Source organism: Labrus mixtus, chromosome 9 (assembly GCF_963584025.1).
Source record: "Labrus mixtus chromosome 9, fLabMix1.1, whole genome shotgun sequence".
In the NCBI taxonomy this organism is placed as follows: domain Eukaryota; kingdom Metazoa; phylum Chordata; class Actinopteri; order Labriformes; family Labridae; genus Labrus; species Labrus mixtus.
In genome coordinates, this window is record NC_083620.1 from 8734991 (window position 1) to 8758237 (window position 23247).

General features: G+C 43.4%; 2 protein-coding genes across 2 annotated transcripts in view; both read left to right on the forward strand.

Annotated features, from left to right (window-relative positions):
* The first annotated feature begins 1335 nt into the window (after window positions 1–1335).
* Window positions 1336–2893, forward strand: LOC132980169 (lysophosphatidic acid receptor 6-like). The gene has a single exon (XM_061046123.1). It carries the CDS (start codon window positions 1379–1381, stop codon window positions 2243–2245), a length of 867 nt encoding a protein of 288 aa, XP_060902106.1. The 5' UTR covers window positions 1336–1378; the 3' UTR covers window positions 2246–2893.
* An 11493-nt stretch (window positions 2894–14386) lies between these two features.
* The window catches only part of LOC132979782 (calsyntenin-2-like), a 249083-nt gene continuing 240222 nt past the window's right edge, over window positions 14387–23247 (forward strand). Inside the window, exon 1 of the mRNA XM_061045606.1 lies at window positions 14387–14866. Within this exon, the coding sequence (XP_060901589.1) occupies window positions 14803–14866 (64 nt within the window). The 5' untranslated portion in view covers window positions 14387–14802. The remainder of the gene's footprint in view (window positions 14867–23247) is intronic.

Sequence of the window (23247 nt, forward strand, 5' to 3'; positions counted from 1 at the left end):
CCATGGACTCCACCCCCAGCCTAGAACAAAACTTTTGCGCAGGTCCGCCATTTTTATTTTCGCTGGTGAAGGAGTGATGTCTACTGGGAAAACTCAGGGGGGAAGGGGCATTTAAAGAGACACACACACCAAAAATGAGGAACATCCTGTAGACAGCAATAACATTCAGTGTGACATCTATTCGGCCTTAGAGGTGCTAGGCCGGTTAGCAAAGCTAAGCTAACTAGATGCTGTTTTAATGTGTCGTCTAACAAGTGTCTGATATCAAACAGAATACCCTTTAGTGTCTCTTCTGTTTGAAGCCTCACTCAGCAACCTTTCATAGCCACTAACCATGAGCATCTGCCTTCATTTTGTGTCTTTTAACATCAACTGAATGCACACGTCTGACTGTAGATGGCAACAATTCTAAAGAATAACATGTCAAACAGGTGTTACGGATGTAGGACCAATCAGCTCAACTTGCGACCTTCACATGGATACAAGCCCCCCTCTTCTCCTGAAGAAATCTCATGAATACAAATGCCAAGGTGTAAATACGTGTGAGAGGGTTCACCGCCGTGAACATGATCCTAACTTTTTGAGAGGTGCAGGATGCTGAGAGCCAGGTATGCAGCTAGTTTGTAATGGTACAGAAAATTTCTAATACGTCATTGTCACTCATATCAGTGTCGCTGCTCGATGCTGATTGGCTAAGGTGCTGTAAGTAATTTCTTTAAAGTGAAATGTTTGCATAGAAAAAGAACACAGATTCAATATGCAGCGATAAATATAATCTAAAAAGATGTCCAAATGCGACGCTGGTGACGCAGTGGGTAGTGCACGCATCCCATGTATGGTGGCTAATGGTCCTCCAAGCGGGCGGCCCAGGTTCGACTCCAACCTGTAGCTTCTTTCCCGCATGTCATTCCCCACTCTCTCTCTCCCTGATTTCCATCTCTATCCACTTTCCTATCTCTCCAATAAAGGCACAAAAGCCCAAAAATAAATCTTAAAAAAAAATAAAAAAATGTTGTTCATTGGTCCCCCCCCCCCCTCCTCTTCCCTTCAAGTGTCCGCGACCCCCCAGGAGGTCAGAACCCCCACTGTGAAAAACACTGTCATGGGTTACATGTCATTGGTGTTAAACATGGTATAAATTTATGTAGTTGAAGACACACATACAGACTTTCAAGCAACTTCTTTTCCATGACTTCAGACTCTCACCCCTCAGTTTCAGTTGAACGCCACACTGAGTATCTTTGACACCTCGTGTTGAAGCTGTTTCCTGTTTCAACATTTTCCGCCACTGTAACATGTGACAACAACCCTTTGTTCAGAGTGGTTCACAGCTACTTTCAGTTTCCTGCACTTCTGCGTTTCTCACAGGAGCAGAAACATGTGTAACTACACTTCAGGAGAAAATGGAACCGAAATGAGACACCCGACATACGCTTTTGTGTTAGGGTCTGTGATACTGGTGGGTCTGCCTCTCAATGCCCTGTCACTGGTGATCCTGTGTCGCTGCCACAGCCTCAAGTCCCCCAGTGCAGTCTTCATGGTGAACCTGGCAGTCTCAGACCTGCTGCTGGTGGTCTCCCTACCTCTGAGGGTCTTCTTCTACGCCACAGGCACCTGGCCTCTGAGTGATTTAGCGTGCATTTGTGTCACAATGCTTTTTCGCAACAACATCCGCTCCAGCGCCTTCTTCATCACCTCCATCAGCGTGGACCGGCTGCTGGCTGTGGTTTATCCTCTGAGGTCACGCCACCTTCGGACCTCGTCTAACGCCTGGAAAGCTGCGGTGTTCGTTTGGCTGCTTGTGTTGGTGATCAACATCCCAGAGAGTATGCATTTTTCAAAGTTTTTAAACAAGTTAAATGGATCTTCCTGTTTTGAATTTAAGTGTCATCAAAGATCACTGATGCATTACATTCAGCCTGTGCTCGTGTTCACCATGCTGGTCATCAACATGGTGTGCACGGCTCTGGTGTCTTGGACTCTTAGTAGACGCCTGAATGACTCTGCCGGGGTCAAAAACAAGGTGAATGTCATGCTGATTTTTGCCATGAACTTGATTATGTTCATCGTGTTTTTCTTGCCCGTGTCCTTGGGCATTCTCATTGAAAGTTGGAGACCTGTAATCCCACCACTGATCTGTCTAGCTAGTGTGAACTGCTGCCTGGACCCTCTGCTGTATTACTTTTCTTTCGACGGCTTCTGGAGGAGAACAGAGGAGGTGGACTCTTCCCTTGCAAGAGAATAGATGGATTCAATACACAAGGACAACAGTCACTCAAACAGAATATCCACAAGACTTGTGGGTTGTGTGTCCGGGCTGTTCGTGACATGAGGTGGCACATACGGTCACCTAGTTTTACTGCTATTTATTTTTACAGCCCATATTGTCATAACAGCAGAAATGTATTTTCCACCAGAAGGAAATGTGTCAGAAATGACTGTGGTGGAAATCTTTTTTACAGTATTTTCTGAAAAACTGCAAGGTAGCTTTGATTTGATATCTAGCACTTAGTGCTTACAAAATAAAATTATTTAACTTAAAAAATCTTTCCTCCTACAAACTTCCATGGAGGTACAGCGTGTTTGGAAATGACGTTCAATAAAAATATTATCTGCTCAAGCATTATTTACCTTGATTTTTCTTTGAAGGCAGCTCATGAACATGACAATAAGCTCCAATGTGCTCCATTGTAACTGCCTAACCAATTTCTCTTACAGACGTTTTGGTGGGAAAATACTTCAGTGAGGTGGAAATGATGTCAAACTGTATAAAAATGAACATTTAAAATGATGTAATGTTTTATGTAAATGTCTCCTGTATAGGTTATAAAGTACATGAGTGCCATGAGAGAATTTCTTTATTACAATAAAAAAGGCGACTTTTATCATGACACCATCTTCTGTTTTTTTTTTATCTCTGTTAGACACACATGGGATGGTTCGTGTCTGGTAACAGGAACATGATGCATGTGAAGCTGCTTTCTTTCAGTTCCCATCTTCAGAAATCAGAACAACACTGCATCCCCAAACTTTGCAAACTCGCACTGAATGCACATGTGAGAACTGTCCATTGTTGTCACAAATAAAAGAAGCTTAAATAAATGACCTGACATTAATGTGTGACTTAAATTACTAAAATAATTATATTATTTAAGAAGTCTGAAAATTAAACCTAAGGACACCCCCACACGGCCTTTTTGGACGCCCCTCGGTTTGTCAGATATGAAACCAGTAATCAGGTCAAACCAACAGGTGTTGCAGCGATGGAAGCGGCCAAGAGAACTGGTTCAGATAGAAGTGATTGTACCTGACCTAAAAAGCCTCTGCATGTTTCTAATAAGCTCCACGAGCTGAAACGTGCTCAAACTAGGATCAATATTGAAGATGATTTTGAAAAATGGAGAGAGATTAGAACACAGAAAGGTTTACAGACCGATGCAGAGCTGGATAAACACTGAAGCTTCAGTGTCCACCACATGGCAACCTGTGTGAGCATCGACTCTAGAGAGGAGGGGGGAGGGGAGACAGCTCTCTACAATGTTTAGAATTTGGAGTGCAGTACCCATTTTAAACACTAGGGGTCAGAGTTACATATTGCTCCTTGAGGGAAGTGTGGACATGGTTTCAAAATTGTGTGATGAATTATGTTTTGGTACATCACAGATCTTTGTGGTGCTGTGGTATGTGAAATCTTGTGATTTGTGAGAAGCAGTTTGTGTTTTTTGAAAGGTCACAGTGAACTGTTGGAGCATGTTGGGAAAGATTTGCTGTGTTTTGTGCAATGTTGTTGTGCTTTGACCCGCAGGGCCACCGTAGTTATGTTGAATTAACTGTAGACAGAAAAAAAATTGGAAAGCACAACTGAAGCCAAAATATTTAGAGCTCCCCTTACTGACTGGCTGCAGAATAACATAAATCCTACCTCCTCCGTGTTAACAGATGGGACATGGTGCAAATGTTAAGTTGAAATATGTGCCAAATAATTGACATGTCATGAAAGCTAGTTATAATCACACCTTTTTTTCTAAGAACTTTCTTTTCAGTTAGTTATTTGATTCTATAAAAAGCTGTAAAATGACATGATTGACAGCTCTGATGTCGCTGTGTGCGTCAGATGAGGAGAGTTGAAAGGAATGATGACAGGAAATGTGACGAGCACAAACACACTTTCCATGAGCACGAGTGCCAGCCGTAAAATGACACCAGAATCTTTGGGCCTGTGGATTGTTCTGACCCGAGGGATCTTTTCCGTCAGCTCCACCGGCCGATCCTTACGGCACAGGCTCTAACTGAAATTCAGTAACATGTCACTTCCTGTTATGGCGGCAATTTGGCTTCATTTTTTTCTACTTAAGAAGGTGACTTCAGACGTGTTGTCCATCTCTATATACAGCCAGTGACTTGAACAAATTAAACCTTATTATTTGGGTTAATCGAACAATAAATCACATCTTTATTCCCTTAATTGCTTTTAAATATTTAATAGTACAGAAACAATCTCAAAAGCAGCAATATGAAATTGACAAATTCCTCAAGCTTTTATTTAACATGATTTCTGGTCTTTGGTTTTCAGATATTATTTTCTCTTACACGCCTAATTAATTCCATACTTTTTGTAAACTTTCTGATTAGGGATAAGACATAATCCTTTCTTTTGTAAGCTTTTTTATAATTGCTCATAACATCATTCTGGCACAATCACACGTGTCTCTGGTTATAAATCCTGGGATGCAGCTGAGGCTTTTGTGCTTTTTCACAGTTTCTCAGTTTGGGAGCCAGCAGCACTCAAGTCCTCCAAATCCTGGCAAACGGAGGGGCATCTGTATACGCCTGTAGCAAGTCGATCCAAAAAGGATCCAGATCTGAAACAATCCAGATGTAGTGTCTGGAAGAAGACACGTGGGGATATTCTGTTGGAAAACTAGGACACTCTACTGCAGGTAACCCCACAGCTTGATCTTTTGCAGTGCAATTCTACCCTGCATGCCCTGCACAACTTTTCTCTTTTTCTTCTAAATAATAGTGCTTGTGAAAAAAATAATCCACACAATCCCCATCTACTTAGACGAGTGTAATCATCTCGCTGCATCATTTTTACTTTTCTTTGTTTTACCATGCAACCTATGGTCGAAGTTGGCAAACATGAGGGAAACATATGGTGTTAACTAAACGGTGTAAAAGTTTATTATGAAAAATACCAAAAGTAAAAAGCATTCAACAAGAGGGTGAAGTGTGTTTATCAGTGAATCAGTGTGTCGGCTGTTGTGTGAGCGTGTGGTGTGTGCAGCATGTTGTATGGTGTTAAACAAAGCGTGGTGCAATGAGTAGCTGTGGTGACGGTGTGACGCTGGGGGTGGATGAGAGAGAATGAGAGGATGACTGCCCGTTCTTAAATAGCCCAGACTGGCTGGGTCTGCCAAGGTGTGGAGGTACAACGCCCACCAGCGACCTGCAGGGACACAAACACACACAGACAGAAGACTAAAAACACAATAGCAGGCCCTGCTGGCAGGAGGGCCGTCAACAAGAGCTATGATTGTTTTTGTATCGTTAATATCACATGTTTCTAATCAAGCCCAGTCATTTCAGATCTTGCTTGAAAACCTCTTAAATTTGAAAACTGCCTAGAGTTGGTTTTCTCCCTCGAGCAGCTCCATACCTTTGCTTGCGCCCCCCGTTGGGGGAAGTTGAATGTTGTGAGGCTGAACAATACACTGTATAAATAAGGACATAGTCTCAGGGACAGTCGCCATTTTGGAAATGCCATCTCCAACAAACTGTCAGTCAATCTAAAAACAGACAAAGAGGTGGAGCTTAGGCAGGACTACAGCCAGCTGGCAGGCAGCTACAATGTGTCGACCTGTCAATCAATTTAGCCACACCCATAGTTATGCAAATTAAAGAAAAACTACACTTCATAATTGATACAAAATGTGTTTGCTCTTTCTTTTAGGGCCTTAACTTTGTTTATTTCTGCTGTAAATTTAAGCATTTTAACACAGGGCTTAATGGTTATTTCTTAGCGTCTGCCTCCAGCCTCTAGTGGACACTCGAGGTACTGCAGTTTTTTGCCCTTCCGCATTGGCTTCATTTTTCAACACCAGAGTTTGCTGCTTGATTTAATATAGAAAATAGCTCTTACGTCATACAGCCTCAGCTAACCGTTACATTTTCAGCCATAATACGTTGCATTCAAGTGCAGTCGTTTTTTCAGTCTCGTCATTGCTCTGCTGAAGCCTTACAGTCAAATTAGTTTTACCTGCTTTTCCCTTTCAACACCAAACAGCCGACATGTATGACAGCCTTTGTTCGAGGCAGAGTGGATTGTTTTTAGCGTGGCCGAGATTGGCTGGATTTGTTTCCATGGGGATATATGAGTTTTGGAGGATGCAGCTTTTTTCATTCATGTGTTCAGATTTGATTCGATGTTCCTTAATTACCTTCTATTTCTGTGCTTGCCAAGGTCAAGCTTGCATTTCTTAAGGGCTCTCCATCTGTGAGTGAGTGATATCCCACATCTAGAGGGACTGGAGGGTCCTGCTGCAGTATGAATGTGTTTGCTCAGTCTGGTCACGGTCAGCTGACCCTCTATCCCCGAAGGTAAAACAGAAAATACACACACATTCTCTAACTCTTTTTTTCTCCTTCTTCTGAGCACACAAACATAAACATTCACATAAGTACAGCGCCCAAAAAAAAAAAGGGGGTAAAAAACCTAAGCAGGTACATTCAGGTCTGCAAGCACTGCTGCCAAGACCCACAAACAAGCCTGTTGTGCAGCAGCCAAGTCTGCCTTGGTCCAGAGGAGGAGTGCTATTCAAAGGCAGCGGCAGCTTTGGCAACTGTGGAGCGACAGGCAGCACAAAGAGCCAAAAATGGAGCAGAGAGAAAAAGAGGGACAGACAAAAACAATGCTGAACTGCAGAATGGACGAGGGAGACACCAAGGAGCAGAGCAACAACAGCGCCCCCCCCCCCCCCCCCCACCATCAAGCATCATCATAAGCCTTCAGAGAACCCCATCATCATTGGATAAGACTCAGTTCAACGTCCGCCCAAATAAGTGCAGCACTCTTTTTAATTTACCTTGAATGAGCAGAAACAATCCACATTTTAACAGTTTGTTTAGAGCAGGGGTCCCCAAACTTTTCAGCCCATGACCCCCAAAAATTAGGTGCTAGAGACTGGGGACCCACTCTGTCCATGGAGATGGTTAAAACATTTGCCGTTGTGCACAGCTGGGTACACCATCCAAACACTGGAATTAGAACGACACAAAAGAACAGCCTGAACACTGTATTATTATTTTCGTAATGGTAGAAGAATTAATCTCTTGATCTTTTTTTTTTTTCATGTTTTGACAATAATGGGTAAAATATGCAATTTTAAGTCATTTTTAATTTTGATATGTGTTTGAAAGAATTCTCACGACCCCATTCTCAGTGTCTTGCAACCCCCCAGGGGGTCCCGACCCCAGCTTTGGGAACCACTGGTTTAGAGGGCTGGATTAACCACTGGATTACAGATTACTTTATTCATTATTTTCCCTTTGATGTGAACAAAAGCATTCGGTTTGTGATTAACTTCTTTCAGACACAGAAGCACCTGGATGATTCAGATGCAGGCTTTAAGCATAGACTGTATACAATATGGACGTAGTCTCAGTGATGTCACCCATTGGTGTCTGAAGGGACGGTGTGAAGCCCAATGATGTCGGTTGCTATCCTTATGAGGTGGAGCCGTGGTGGGCCTCATGCTGCTTTCATGTGCTGCTCGGGTGGTCCAAGTTTCCAATTTGGGAAGCCTCTAGTGGACACATGAGGAACTGTAGTTTTCTTTTTTACTTTTTTTTTTTTTAAACAATTGCACACTCATCTGAGTCTACATCAATTTCCACCAAGAGTTTAACACAATCAGACCCTTTAACCCTGCGTAGGTTGTGAAATTCAACCTCATACCTATTTAAAGTCTTTGCTAACTATATTAATAATTTTATATTAATATTTATTATTCCCTGACAAAAACGAACCTCCCTAAATCTGTGTGATGGATTGGAAACAGCTTTAGAGAGCCACATGAAAGAGTTTCCCTCCGCATCAAAATAAAGCTGATTCATAGACGGCCAGAAGGTTTTAGAAATACACACTGAGATTTATAGAACAAAGCAGAATACTTTGCAGAGTGGTTTGATGTGATGTAACATTATTTGTAATAAATGGGATGAAATTGGAAAGGCACTGGTTTAGTTCTTTTGAATGTCTCTGTGGAAAAAAGAAGAAAAAAACATGGAGGAGAGAGAGAAAACCGCACCGAGTGAAGCCAAATCATTATGGAGAAAAATGCATTGTTTTGAAATGTAAATTTTCCCTGTCTGACTGCAGACAAACTAATGTTTACTCCTATAGTTTTCAGTAATGGGATTGAGAGATGTGCCAGGCTTCCAGCAGATGACAACTTCTGGCCCACTTCCTGCTAGTGAAGCGAGGCAAATCGGGGCCAGAAGGCACTCTCACAGCTTCAGACCTCTGCATGATGTAGGCGGCATCAAAGCGACGCCATCGACTCTTCCTCAGAAAGAGCCGTGAGGGGAACGCCAGGGGGATGATGGTCTATCTCTTTGGCGTTCTCTACCTCCTCCTCCTCCTCTCATCCCTCCCTTCCCCTGTCTCCCCTCGTGCCCCCCCCCCCTGCTCCTCCAACCGAGCCAGCTGTCAGTGGGAGTGTGCGGAGGCACTGCACTCTGTCACACACGCTAACTGGAGAGTGAGGGCGGAGAGGGGTTGATAGAGAGATTTGAATTTGGTGTCAGCAGAGTGATTAGGTCACGTATAGAGCAGAGGAGAAGATGGAGGCATCAAGAGAAACAAGGGGAAGGCTGCAGGAGGAGATATGGGATGAAAGATGGGACAAATAGAAACATGGGGAGGCGATTACTTGAGACAAAATGACCTCTCGGTTGAGGGACAGATAAGAGACAGAGGAAGGTGATGGTTGATTGCTCAACAATCGAGATGGATGATGAGACTTAAAAGCTGTCGTGTGTCCGGAGGACAAGAGACAGAAACAACAGCAGGGAGCCCACGTTTAGATGTTTTCCTTCAAAGGCAAAAAAGATGAAATATAAAGGTCTAAACACGGTCCCCACAAGCTAATGTTTAAACATGCGAGTGTGTGAGAAAATGTACATATGAAGAATGCTCCTCTGTCTGTGATTATTTACCAAATAACAGCATGATGGACCATTGCTTTCAGCAGTGAAGACGATGTCTCTTCTATTCTCTCCATGTGTTCAGTAAATGATCAAATTAAGATGCATGAGTGTGCTTTTCTATCTGTCACACTGGCTGTGCACAGAGGAATCTCCACCCAGACCTGGAGAACAGAGCGTCTCTGTGCAATAGCATTCCTGTGTGTTCACAGCTGAAAGATAAATGTGGAAAAAAGGACTAATCCTGCATCTCAGCTGTATCGAGTGTACTGCTGTGTCACGACCAGAGCTGGGAAGTAACTTTTGTTTACACCCAGAATTTTCAGGTATTCCTCTCTTCTCGGGATAATATGTTTTTTTAAGGACAGCTGCCTCCATCTTCACCCAAATATCTGCACCACTAAGCCCCCTACAGTTCACTACAGGCCCCAAAGTATTTTAAGGGAATACTCATTTATTTATGTTTTGCGTTTTATGCCTTTCCCAAAATGGCGGACGTGTAGGGACACGGCGGGAAATGTCGGAGCTGATTCATGTATCCTCCTTCCAACTTTCTTATTCCAGAGATATCTGTGCTACTTTAAGTATATTGTTGTGCCTAATATTTTATTTAGAAGAAGAAGAATTTTTTTAATGGACTTAAAATGTGACATGATGTTTCGTTAGCTTTGCACAAAAGCTGCAGATCTTTGTCTCTGTGACTCATAAATCTTCACTCTTGAGAAGCGGAGCTCTCGGAGAGGAGTGTGGACTTTTAAGATGGACATTGCGACAGAAGCTCTTCATGCTTTTAGTAAAATGGTAAAGCGCTTTTCTAGTCTTCTGACTACTCAAAGCGTTCACACATTCACACTGATGGCAGCGGCTGCTATGTAGTGAGTCCATCAGAAGTAATTAATCCAATTCATACCGTACGCTGCCGACAAAGCAGCGGGAGCCATTCAGGGGCTGAGTGTCTTTCCAAAGGACACATCGGACATGTTGATGCAGGAGCTGCGGATCGAACCCTCAACGTTCCAGTTGAGAGATGACGACTCTACCAACTGATCCACAGCCGCCCCCTAGTGTGTGTTGGTGTTGACTTTTCACCTGGTTCATCCACCATCAACCATACTGACTATGTTACCTTCCAGGTCTTCATCAGGCTTCAGCCTATCAGAGCACACACTGGATACAAGCCTGCCTGCAGAACATTTAAATCCTAACCCAGGATATGATGTTTGATCAGTTTTGTTAGCTCTAGGCTCCTGGCTAACATTTGTTCTCCTTTGCCCGGCTCCCATCAGCCTCCGTAGCCGCCTGAAACTAGTTCAAAAGTTCTTGTTGGGGTCAAATGCACCAGCCAGCTCCCTTCTTTCTTCCCTCTAACCTCCATTTCTTGGTCTTGTCTTGTGAACGGGAAGAGGCAAAGTGAAACGTTATATATATTAATTTCAAAATATCACTTTTCAACCCGTATTCTTCTTCTTTTTGTTCCCATCATCATCTGGAAACCTATAGAGCAAATGGCTTCCAGTAAAGTACGTCACTAATATCTCCCCAAAGTGAAATACTTACAGGAAACAAATAGAACTGCACATTAAACTACTCAGCCAGGTTAGATTGCCTCACACTCACACACACACACACACACACACACACACACACACACACACACACACACAGAAACACACACACACACTGCCGTGGCATCGGAGAAACTTTTTTGTGATTTTCCTCAGGACTCGGAGCGCACAGACGGACACAGTGTGATATCACATTAGCATTATAACTCGCAATTCACTATTCCCAGGGCGTTGGATATGGTAGCCTAGTGGGCATAATGTGTGTCAATAATGAAAAAGCTACGAAAAAAGCCAGAGAGCAGGAACGGGGATTGGAAAAAAAAAAATAGGCCATTTGCTTGGGGTTGTACTTTTGGATATAGCCTTGATGAAAAAATGAAAGTATTTTTTTTTTTGCCTGATGCAGCCCAGTCACTGATACAGGAAACTCAGGAAATAGCCTGCCCCGACACGGCCTCAGAAGAGCTGCCCGGCCAGATTGAGATTAGTGGTTTCATGTTGCATTGTTTGTTGTTGTTGTTGATGATTAAAGGTGATGGAGTCATTTGGAGATTTCGGGCCTTGCTGCAAAGCCTTTAGGGAAATATAATTAGCTTAAACTGTGACTTGAATTGGTCTCAGGCCATGGGGAAACAATTAGGGCTTTCACACTTCCAGAAAACTCCTGAAAAACTGCAAAATCCAAAAAAACAAAAAAGTTTTCGTTCGGACTTCACCCAAAGTTTCTCCTGCCAGCCTCCTAGTATTTTTTCTGCCGCAAGTCCAGGTGAGCTGATGTGAGAACGCAGCAGGATATGATCAGGAGAATTCACCTCGAGCCAATAGGAGGGATAGTGACGGAGCAATCCTTTTGAAATTACCTAGATATTTTCAGGATTGCAGATGTGAAAACGGCTAAAAACTTGAAGTTATTGGGAGAAGTATGAGAAAATAGGACTCTATGTTATAGTAAAGACTCTGCAAAAGCTACATTTGAATATTCCTCATGTTGCTCAGGCCTCTAAAGGATCCCGGCACCTCACTTTGAGAAACACTGCTTCGGTTTCTCTGTCACCTCTTTGTTCACGAGCCGAGGGAAGCGGTTTTGTCGGCTATACACCACTCAGGTCATTTCCCAGTGAAAAGAAAACCAAATTTAATTTCACCGCTGGATGCTGTGGATTCAAATCTGTGCATTGTCATCTGTTTGTGTTGCTTTCTCTTTTTTTCTCCCTCCCTCTAGATAACACGGGCAATATTTCCTCCCAGAATAATCCTTAACCAGCAGCAGAGATAGGCCAAGAGAAAAGTTCCTGTGAGATAGGCTACTCAGGAAAATTGAAAAAAGTTATTATTAATCCTGCTGCCCAGCATTGACTGAAAAAAACCAACATGTATAAACTCATGCATGCTCGCCCACACACGGCAGACTAACAGAAAAATGAAATGAGCAGACGCGAGACATGGCCACGCTCTTTCTGGCTAAATGACTCATTTTGCTCAGCCATTTTTAATTTGGGCGCCTGTCTTAGACCAAAATCAGAATATTTGACATTTAAAGGAGCCGTTTTGAATGCGTCCTCCATGAGAGGAGAAAAAAAGAGACCAGGATGAATGTCTTTGCATTGAAGTTGTATTAAAGTCCATCCATCTGTCTGAGCATCTTTCTCTTATTCAAACTCAAAGCCCTCCGGCTAAACTGGAATCCTCTCGCGCATAAATCAGTTAATAAGAAATTTCTGAAATGTTGTCTTTTTGAGGACTTAAAAAAAAAAACAGCGGAATTTAAAAGTAAAAAAAAGAAGAAGAGAGAGATTGCAGAGACTGGCCTACATTGGGATGTTAATATTCTATTTCTGTTGCAGCCTGCATTACATATTCAAACTGTTTCATAATGATGAAGCTTTAGTGAGATTAATTGCATCTTCAGGCAGAAAAATACTGAAGTAATTAATTCACATGTAGAGCTGTGTACTTTGAGTTATATGGGTTTATTCATTATCATTAATGCCTTGCTATATGCACGTATTGTTGGGAATCAACGCTTTCTCATCCAAGGCTGTGAAGTTATGCAGATTAATTAACCCCCTCTGCGTCATTTAGACTCACTCACTCTTTGTTTTCTTCCTGTTTGTCATGTGGTATGGTGGAGGCAGTAGCTCAGTGTGTAGGGACTTGGGTATGGTAGTGGAGGGTCACCGGTTCAAGTATCCACATGGAAAGTATGGGAGTTGGCCTGGTCGCTGGAGAGATACCAGGTCACTTACTGAGTACTGCCAAGGTGCTCTTGAGCAAGGCACAGAACCCCTACAGCCCTGACGCACTCCCTGTGTAGCAGCCCCACTCTGACATCTCTCCACTAATGTATGTCCACAGGTCCTGTTTGTGCATGTGTGTAATTCAAGCCTCTGTGTGTGAGAAACGTGTCTCTCAATAACAGAATGTAAACCAGAATTTCCCCTCAGGATTAATAAAGTAAATAAGTAAATATTGGGTTATAAATGTAGGCACAGACATAATTAAGCTAAGGGACAACAGCATAGGATTTGACAGGACCATTGTCTCCTGATTTGCCCATCCAGTACTTGTCTTAATACACAGGGGAACAAGTGGTCCGACCCCCAATGTGTCTCTCAAGCAGAGGTGCCGCTTGTCAACAGGCAAGGTAGGAAACTGCTTGGGGCCCCAGACCAGGGGCCTAACTCTGAGGGCTGACAAAGTGAAACCAAGGCAGTGGCTCAAAATGTGCAAATTTTGCAACGACAGTATAGGAAACCTCCCTAAGGGGGCCCTATCTGTCAGCACTCACTGTCATTGCCCTGCTAAGCGTCGCATGAATTATTGCTGTGAAAACCAAAGTTCATCAACGAAAGTCGATAAACAAATGTAGAGGAAATATCCGTCTACAGGCGAGAAAAAAGAAACAGGAAAAAAGAGGACGCGGACTGGCAGGCATGATGGTGATGAACGCTGGTTGGAGGGCCCCCAATTGATTTTTGCATAGGGCCCCAACGGACTCTAGAATTGCCATTTCTCTAAATGCATCTAAAGCTCCTGTGAGGAACATTCAGTTTGTGTTGGTTTTGGCGCCCCCTGTGGATGAAGTTCGCTTTGCTGATTTTGTCCTTCATCTGTGTAATTGTGTTTCCATAAAGTATCACTGATTGAGAATCTTTGTCGTGAAAATTCTTAGATAAAGGCGGTTTCTGCCGGACATCCAGGCGTTAAAAATGACGAAGTAACCAGTCTTTATACTGATGGTCGTGTTTGCTTTTGTAGGTCATAAAGACACATCAATATTTATTTCAGCTTGTTTCATGTATAGCTAAAAACTCCCCACAGTGGCTTTAATACTCATGTTATTAGCATTCAGAGTTACATAATTATAAATCAATGTTATCTTTAGGCATTTTTATTCATGGGTTTAATTTAGAAACTTTACATCTTTTAAAACAGATGTTTTCATTATGCTTCTCTCCTCAGCGTGGCAGACTCGTGGTGAGCTGGAGTGGGCTGGGATGCTCCAGAGATAGGAGATGGGAGGAGGAGAGAGAGAGAGGGGAGGGCGGGAGGATGAGAGAGAGAGAGAGAGAGAGAGAGAGGGTGAAAGTGGAGGGGGTGGAGGAGAGACAGTGAGAGAGAGAGAGAAGAAAAGAGATCTCTCTCTACCCTGTGACGTCGCTCGGTCTGGTCCCGGGGTGCGCTGCTCGCCGGTCCCGTCTCAGTAGAAACCACTTGAGTTGTTGCTACCTCGACCGTCCACACAGACCTGCGGTGCGGACTCGCGCGGCTCCGGTGCGGTGAGGTGCTTTGCGAGCACCTGGTGTCCTTCTACTACTCCACGCTGCGCGTCTTGTCCCACATATCAGTGTATAACTGTTTTTACACTCTGCCTAAAGAGAAAGGAGAGGAACCTGAGGCGGTGAAAGAACGAGAGAGAGAGGGCGGAAAAGAGAGAGAGAGAGAGGGAGAAGCTAAAAGAAGGAGGAGAGCAGAGGAAAGCGGTCGCCGTATCCCCTCTCCATCCTCTGGCTGAATCTCCGCCAAGAAGATGCTGAGAATAGCCTGCGTGTTGGCTGTAGTGGCTCTGGGGTTGAGTGCCGCTCACACTAAAGGTACGGTAGGTGAAGGGCAACTTGCCTGCTCTGTGTGATGCGCATCTGTGCGTGATTGAACGTGGCCGGAGAGGCTGTGCGTGGATGCAGAGACATGTCTGATACAGTTTATCTGTGGCGATGCTTTAAGTGTGTCTACGTGGTTTGATGTTGCTCCCCCAAATAGACCATTATTCCCTCTGATTATTGTTCCTCTTTGGACTTCTGGAGACTGGACACTGAATAGTTCCTGTAGAGCTGTCCAGCCCCTAATAGCACTTGAGAGTATTTGTTCTATACTTCAGTGGCATCCCTTCAGTTGTTCTACGGAGATTTAATGTTCCTGTGGCGCTCAACACTGAGCTCACTGTGACCTTATTGTTGCCTATTTTTGGGTTAATCTCATGTGGAATTGCTTTAATATTGATGGATGTGCTAGCAGCGTTATTATTCAGTCAGTTTGTTGACATTAGGTCATTTCAGTTCAGGTATGTAGGATGAAACATGCAGAGTCATCCATCACACATCAACATGTCTTAGTTTGCAAATAAAATTCACAATCAGCTTTGTTGGCCAGGTATGTGTACACAAACAATTAGAATTTGACTGATCTAACATGCTCTCAGTGGACATATTCAGAGTAGACATGGGTGCAGATTCAAACTAACTGGCATGTAAAGGCCTACGGATATAAATATGGAGCTCAAATTGGTTTAACTGGGGTATATGTGGCTGATCATTAAGTTAAGAAAAAGATAACACCCTCAGATTTAAGCTAAATTTACCTTCTGGACAAAGAAAGTCCAGATTTTAAAGCAGGAGAAATCCCCAGAAAGTGCAATAAAAATAAAGATGATCAAATCATAAAAAAAGAGTTGTAAACATCTGCTGTGATTGTTTCTCTGCAGGCAACATAACAGTTCACAGTTTTTTTTCCTCTACAGTTAATTTTCTGAATCTTTTTGCAAATTGACACAAACTTTGATCACACCAGTCTTCTTCATAAAACCTTTTGTTTTTTAAAAAAAATGATGCATTTGTGGGATTATCAACAGGCAAATTAAATCCCAGGTGCAGTTAGTTGATAAATCATCCCCTACATGGGATAATCCCCAAAGCCTCTGATATTTGATAATGACATCCAGATGTCATGAATGTGCACCATGCTGTTGGCAGTTTTGCTTCGCTGCTAAGCTAATTTGAGGTCCACCAGAATCCCCACTGCAGTGGGACTTCTCAATCTTGCCGTGTGCCTGGCATGTGCCGTAGGTAAGCTGGGGAAAAATGCAGCAACAGGTCCGTGCTAATCAACTCCCTGTAGACCCAGTCTGGCGTTTTCCTGTGTGAAATAACAAGGTGACACCCGTCAGTTTCGTCTGGCGGCAGAGAGACATCAGAAGTGCGATAAGCTGTTCATCCTCCTTGCCTCCTGACACAGTGAAACGCGTTCCTGCTGCTCGTCTGGCGGGCTGCAGCTGCTATCTTAGTTGTGTGTGGAAGGAGAACATATGCTAATAGACCTGCTGCAGGCCCTGACCTGGCCCGGAGGTCGAGCTTTTGCCTCACATGCACTTTCATTTAAATGGGATTTACTTGGGAGCAACAATGGGATGATTATCATGTGGCTGTGTATTCATGAAAAAACAACTCTTATCTGTTTGGGGATATAACCTGATTGGATGATATGTGTAATACAGCAGGAAATAGCAGGAGAGTTGCATTATAAGGAAGGATTTATTATCTTTTTTAGTTCCTGAGCTTGAGCTGTGAAGTAAACAAATTACTGGCAAGTCAATAGGGGTTGAAAAACCAAGCTCACCGCAGGTCTAATTGATTCCCGAGGGCCGCTGTACAGTGCAGTTAAATCCAGGAGAAAATAAGAGTCTATTGTCTCTGTGGATCTGTTGCTACGCTGACCATCGCCGCCTTTCCCCTCTCCTGTCACAGTTGGCAGGAAAAACAGAAGCGTAGAAGCAACAAACCTAAAGCGCTTTTCCATTTCTCACCCTTCAATGTGTTTCTCAATTTCCGTTTTTGAGACGACAACAGAAAAAGTGCATTCATGTCAAGTGTTGCAAAGGAATCCGCCTCCGTAGCGGCAATATGCAAACCTGTTTTCCAGATAACTTTGAAGCGCCGCTACCCCTGTCATTTTCTGTTTAGCCGCCGTTTCATTCCAGGAAAGCGTGGACGTGCGACTGCCTTTAATCACTCTCACCCTCGAGTCATCCATTCAGACTGTGTGTGTTTTCTAAATGTGTGTGTGTGAGTGTGTGTGTGTGTGTGTGTGTGTGTGTGTGTGTGTGTGTGTGTGTGTGTGTGTCTACTTAGGATATGTTTCAGAGTTGTCTGTAATCAGAGCTCAAAGTGTGCTATTTGTGTGTGAGCGTGCATGTGTGGGTTTGGAAGAGTGATAGAGTGCGGCCAACATGTTGACAGCCGCCAAGTGTGCAAGCAACGGGCGAGGAGGTGATGTCGTTTACAAAGGAATTATTGCATTCACAGATGCACGCTGGAGCTCAAACGATTTCTCCAGGACGGAGCGTGTCGCCGCTCGACGGGGAGAATCTCTCGGCAGAGAAGAAGAAGAAAGAGCTATAGAGTTTTTTGCCAGTGCTGCCCAGGGCCTCTTTTTGTGTAATTCCCAGCAATATGAACTCTGAATTTAGATAGCTCATTACCAGCACAGTATATTTTAATACGTGGACCCACTGTGTGTGACTCCTTGTTGGTGGAACCTTTTCGCTGCTTCATTATATCCAGATAAACACAGTGTACATTTTTATTCAGTCGGTAAACATGCCAACAGTTGGAATATAATGCTCAGCCTTTGGAAGATGGCTAGTGGTGACCAGCTTTCGGCTTGTGAAGTCTCAGGATTAATTGACACAGGTCTTATAATTTATGGTTTTCTATATAAGGCCTCTGTGTGTAAGCCGGTTCGGTTGTGTGTGCGTACAGGGGATAAAGAAAGCCACGGGGATAGTCATTTGAGGATCCCATTAGCAAATAAAAAAGGGGGATGACAAAAAAAACAGAGGCAGATTTATGTCCCCCCCTTCGGAGAGAGGAAGTGCATTATGGGAGCACTCTATAAATCCTCCAACGAGGCTGTGACACAGGATGCAGCACAAATCCTGGCCGCGGCCAGTGCAGAATCGGGGCTCAGCAGCATTGAGGAATATCACACATTGTTTTTTTGCTTTGTCTCCCGTCCTCAAAGCTTTGCTGATCTGGGTGCAGCCCCGCGCTATTTGAGAAGACGGAGGACTTAAGAGGCTGTGGTGATGGAAAGGGTGCCAGGCCACTGATCCCAACGCAGTTCTACAACAATCAGAGACAATAGGAAGAGCAGGAGAGGGAGTCAGGGTGAATGAGTTTAAGCTGCCGTCTTCAAACCGGGAGGAGAGGGAGGGTTCCTGTGATCCGGCGATTACTGCTACTAGATCAAAATGAAGCTCAGCAGCAAGCCGTGTGACTTGAGTATCACACAGCTCCTTACAGCACACTGAACTTTAGATTTTAAGACCCACATGCTTTTTTTTTTTTGCTCATGAGAAATCAAGCATTTCCTTTCCTCTGCTGCGTTAAATATGGAATGAGGAGAGAGGCGCATAAGAGCGTGTTTGATGAGTGTTTGTACACGTAGAAAGTAGTGTTGTAGTACTCGGAGATCGGTCTTGGTCTCAAGACCTGTCTCAAAAATTAAAAGCATTTTACTCGGTCTTGTCTCGGTCTCAGACTGGACGGACTCCAGATGTTAAATCAAGGCCACCACTGAAAGGCCATTTTTCCACGTCAGTGATAAGAAGGAACACTCCTCTTTCTAAAAAAACTAATAACTTCAGTTCATTTGTAGTTTGATTTGTATCCCCCGGTTACGGCTGCATCCTTCCTGTGTTACGGTGTAAGTGAGTGACACGCCCCCTAAACACAAGATGATGATTTTTCAGATATTTATGGTCTTGGTCTTGTCTCGGTCTCGCCTTGCTTTGGTCTTGAGCTTGGTCTTGACTTGTTCTTGAACCTTTAATTAGTCTGGTCTCGGTCTCGGAGCACTCTGGTCTCGGTTAGTCTGGCCTTGGCTACAACACCAGCAAAAAGTAACAAATGAAAGTACGTTTTAAAACTCATCAGATGATGGAGTAGTGTTCTCACTCAAGGTTATTCACGGCCTTTACACTTAAAACTACCTCCATCTTTTCCTCCATCTTAGCAACATTTCATATTTGATCTCCTTCATCTGTATTGCCTTTTAAGATTGAGAATAAACAGGATGGAGGAGGAGAAGGAGGGTTTGGTTTAGTAGCAGAGGCAGCGTGTGAGAGTGTTTTTCCGTATTAAACTAAACTGGGTGCACGGCACAGTAAGTGCTGCAACATTTTCTTTATTTTTTCTTTTTTCTTTTCCTTTTTGCTTTCTTTGAGTGGTCACAGCTGACTGTACTTGGAAACAGCCGGTAAGAGCCCATTGATTTGCCCAACCAAACTGTCTGCATGTGAGAAAAGAGAGAGGGTTTGATCAGAGACGAGGCCAGGGACTTCACCGAATTGAGTTGAAATCTCCATGAAGGCTTCAGCTCGCTCAGACATCCTGTCAGTCAAATCAGAACTGTTGTGTTTCTTTTCTTCCCAGTTTGATTTCACACAAAACTCTGCGGGGTCTACACGGGTCTCATGTGTTAGATTTCCATTTAATAATTTTTTCTACTGGAAGCTGTCGGTCTGATGTAAAAGTCACAACAACATTGTTATTAAAGCTGCTGTGAGGAGTTTTAAACAGGCTATGAAACAGAGTGAAATTATTACTGAGTAAGCTAACATGTCCTGCATTCACCAAAAACGGAGGAAGAGGAATTTTAAAGTCACATTGTGTTTTTATTGGCTTTAATCATTAGGTTAGCTTGTTCAGGAGGAGACCTCTGTCTGCTGGTCAAAACCTTTTGAAACGCTGACACTGAAGGGTCATTTCGAGACTCTGTTTTTAAAGTTTACAGCCTTTCAGCTGAAAACATTTGAGTGGATTAAGGGATTGAAATGAACAACTTTTGGAAGGGGCAGATCTGCGCTTCAGGAGGCTTGAAGAGGTTTTTCTTCGAGAGGAATGAAGAGAGTGTGTAAGTATATTTCCAGAGAAAGTACAGGAGAGAAGTTAGGCAGAAAAATTAAAGAAAGCAGAGTGCAGATTAAGAGGAAACGGAGACGAGATAAGGGCTTTTAGAAATCAGTGTCAGCTTACCACACCGTGTGTTTCTTCTTTGTTGAACTTTGATAGGTACAAATCAAAGCATGAAGTATGTCATCACTGCAGCGCCATACACTTAGCCCCCACTTCTTCAGGATAATCAAGTTTGTTACACATTTGAGTTTCCAGCCAGACTCTCACCGTGCTCCTTCACTGATTTGGCCTACACCACATGAAGAAAACACCACTTACATGCACACATGCCCAAGAGCTCTCCAAGAATTTCAAAGGACTCCTTCTGCCCGCACTTCAGTCCACCTCTCATCCATTTGCTCCTGTTTTCCTCCAATCACTTATCTCCAGTCCAATCTCACCAGTGGACTCTCTTCAATTTTTCAACGCTGGGTGATGACACACACACACACACACACACACACACACACAAAAGCTGATGAGAAGAACAGGATCACACAGCGAGATGGTGCCTGACCTGTGCCCCCCCCTCCACCAGCTGGGTCCAGCTGACCTGAGAGGAAATGATCAGAGGGAAGAAGATGGAGAGAGTTAGAGGACGAGTGAGAGGAGAGAGGGTCAGAGAGAAAGCTGCACATCTTTGTCTCGGTGACTCATAAATCTTCACTCTTGACAAGTGGAGCACTCGGAGTTGAGTGTGGACTTTTATAATGGACATGCCGACAGCGGCTCTCTCGGCTTTGAGTGTTGGCGTTGACTTTGTGTGACTTGTATGTGCTAAGTTCATCTATCATCATCATCAGTCATACTTATTATTAATATTCCACCTTCTATATGGGACAGGTGTACATCGGGCTGCAGCCTAACACTTTATTGCATACATTTCAAAATCACTTTTTCCAACCGCAAACATTTTTACAAATATGCAGGCCACATTGCCTCAAAAAACAAATGATAAAAATTTTGGCAAGTTTGCGAGCGAGTTTGATTTTGGCGAGCCCTGTACCTGTATTCTGTTCATTGTGTGCTGCTCATGTGGATGTACTGAAACCACTTCCCAAGCTATTTTTTTCTTTAAAGAGGACATATTATCCCCCTTTCCACCTTTTCAAACAGTCCCCTGTGGTCTAAATGAAACATCTGTGCTGTGCTTTGGTCAAAATATAACATGAATCAAGCACCAGAGGAGGTTTGTGACCCTGTATAAACCAGCTCTCTCAGAACGCTCCGTTTTGGTTTGTGTGTCTCTTTAAATGCAATGAGCCCCCCCTGAGTTTTCCACTAGCAAGAATAAAAATGTCAGACCTACGCAAAAGTTTTGCTCTAGGCTGGGGGTGGAGTCCATGGGTGGAGATACCAGGGGTGGGGATTTCTTTTATACCAGAATCCCACTGTGACATCAAAAGGAGAGCAAATCTGAAACTGAGCATTTTTCTCTGTGTTGTAAGACTTACGCAGACCACAAACAAAGTTACCCAAAATATATGTTCAAAAACACTGTACAGGTGGATTTTTCATCATATGTCCCATTTAAATTCTAAATATCTATATTCTATAAGATTAAGTCCTGCAAGTTACTGAGGCTGAGGACAGCTGACCCATATTCAGGTCAGCCATGCATGAGCATCTGCAGCATTTGTTTGAGCACTGCGAGCATCCACACACGGCGTTTATTGTCAGTCCACACACACACAACCTGATCAGAAACTGTTAGCAGTGTGTATTTGCTAATGGTTTGCTAGCAGCTTGATGATTATCCTCAGGTATTGGGTTGCCCGCAGACACATTAATCAAGAGTTAATTCTTATTTCCTTCATTAAACTAAATCTCAGCACAAACAAAAACACACACACACACAATGAGCACAACCAATCCCGGTGTGGCTTTGCCTTGATGATTGTGTTAAGTGCTCATCACTCCCGTGCCTCTTCTCCTATCTGTGCTCAATTTCAATTAATCCATCCATTTCCCCTGAAGGCACCGTTGTCATCCCATATGTTGGCCACTTACAGGCTGAGTAGGAGCTGGCAGAGTTTCCACCTATACACCCAAACATATCTGAACGCACACAAACAAAAACAAAAAACAAAAAACATACGCCTTTACCGTCTTTAGAGCTGCATGGAAACAGAACCAGATAAGTGTTCTTAAAATTGTGGATGCAGAGGCTCCTGGTGTCTCTCTCCTTTTTGGCAGTTATATCTCCATCAGCCTGAGGTCCGCAGATAGAGAGCTGATACATGACATGCTATTTAGAGCTGCAGGTTGTTGTGAGTTACAATACTTTAGTGTCAACCCCCCCTGGCATTTGTCCAGCCGGCCAACTGGTGCTGCAGAGTCTGTCAGCTATCCTGTAGTGGCAATAACAGGAAGTGATTGTGTTGCCTGTTTACCTGCATCATCTACGTTCTCATCAAACCACAGCTCATTGATATATGAGTCACTATGTATTTGGAAAGCCAAAGGAACTGGATGCGCAACAACAACAAAAAATCCTTCTTTATACGCTGTTTAAATAAGCCTATGTATATTTAATACATGTTGATGCATCCTGCTTGACTATAAAGGCCTTTAAGCTGCATAACTGCTTTGTTTTCATGTCTGAGTGTTTTTATTTTGCTTTAGGAATGCTGCAAATAGCGAGACAAACGTCTGGTTATACTCGAGCAGACATGAAGCGATTGTCTGGCGCTGTCCTTGGTGCTGAAATGAGCCAATGACACCCAGCGAGGAAACTGCAGCGATGGAGCTATCCATTGTGCTGAAAGCAGTCCAACAGGACGATTCTGTCTCTCCCATTAGCTCGTGCCTCGCTGTGAGTGGCCATTTGCATACAGCAGTGTGCAGGAATATTGGAGGGGTGGAGATATGTGAGAACACACCAGGGACCTGACAGCTTGTCACAGCTATGATAAGGCTGAGTAGTGACTGATGAGTGACAGATGGACGGGTGAAAATGGCTTGGAGATGTGCAGCCTTTCAGTGGCAGTGCTTAGCAGTTTCTGTTTTAATATGGAGCTCTTTCATAGCGGGACATAATGATGATGTAAAACAGGATTACAGGATATTTTCAATAACTTAAAAACATGTTTTTACAATCATCTTCTTACTATGAATGCTAGGCTCGTGCATGAACATATCGTTTTCTGCCAAGGTTAGCACTATTTGATATCTGTGTTTCAGACTTTGCCTGAGTATAAAAGTATTAATCCTGACAGGATGTGTTGTAAGAAATAAGGAAGTTG

What these genes read in the sequence shown, in the direction of transcription:
- LOC132980169 (XM_061046123.1), top strand. Translation starts at nt 1,379, where the DNA reads ATGTGTAACTACACTTCAGGAGAAAATGGAACCGAAATGAGACACCCG.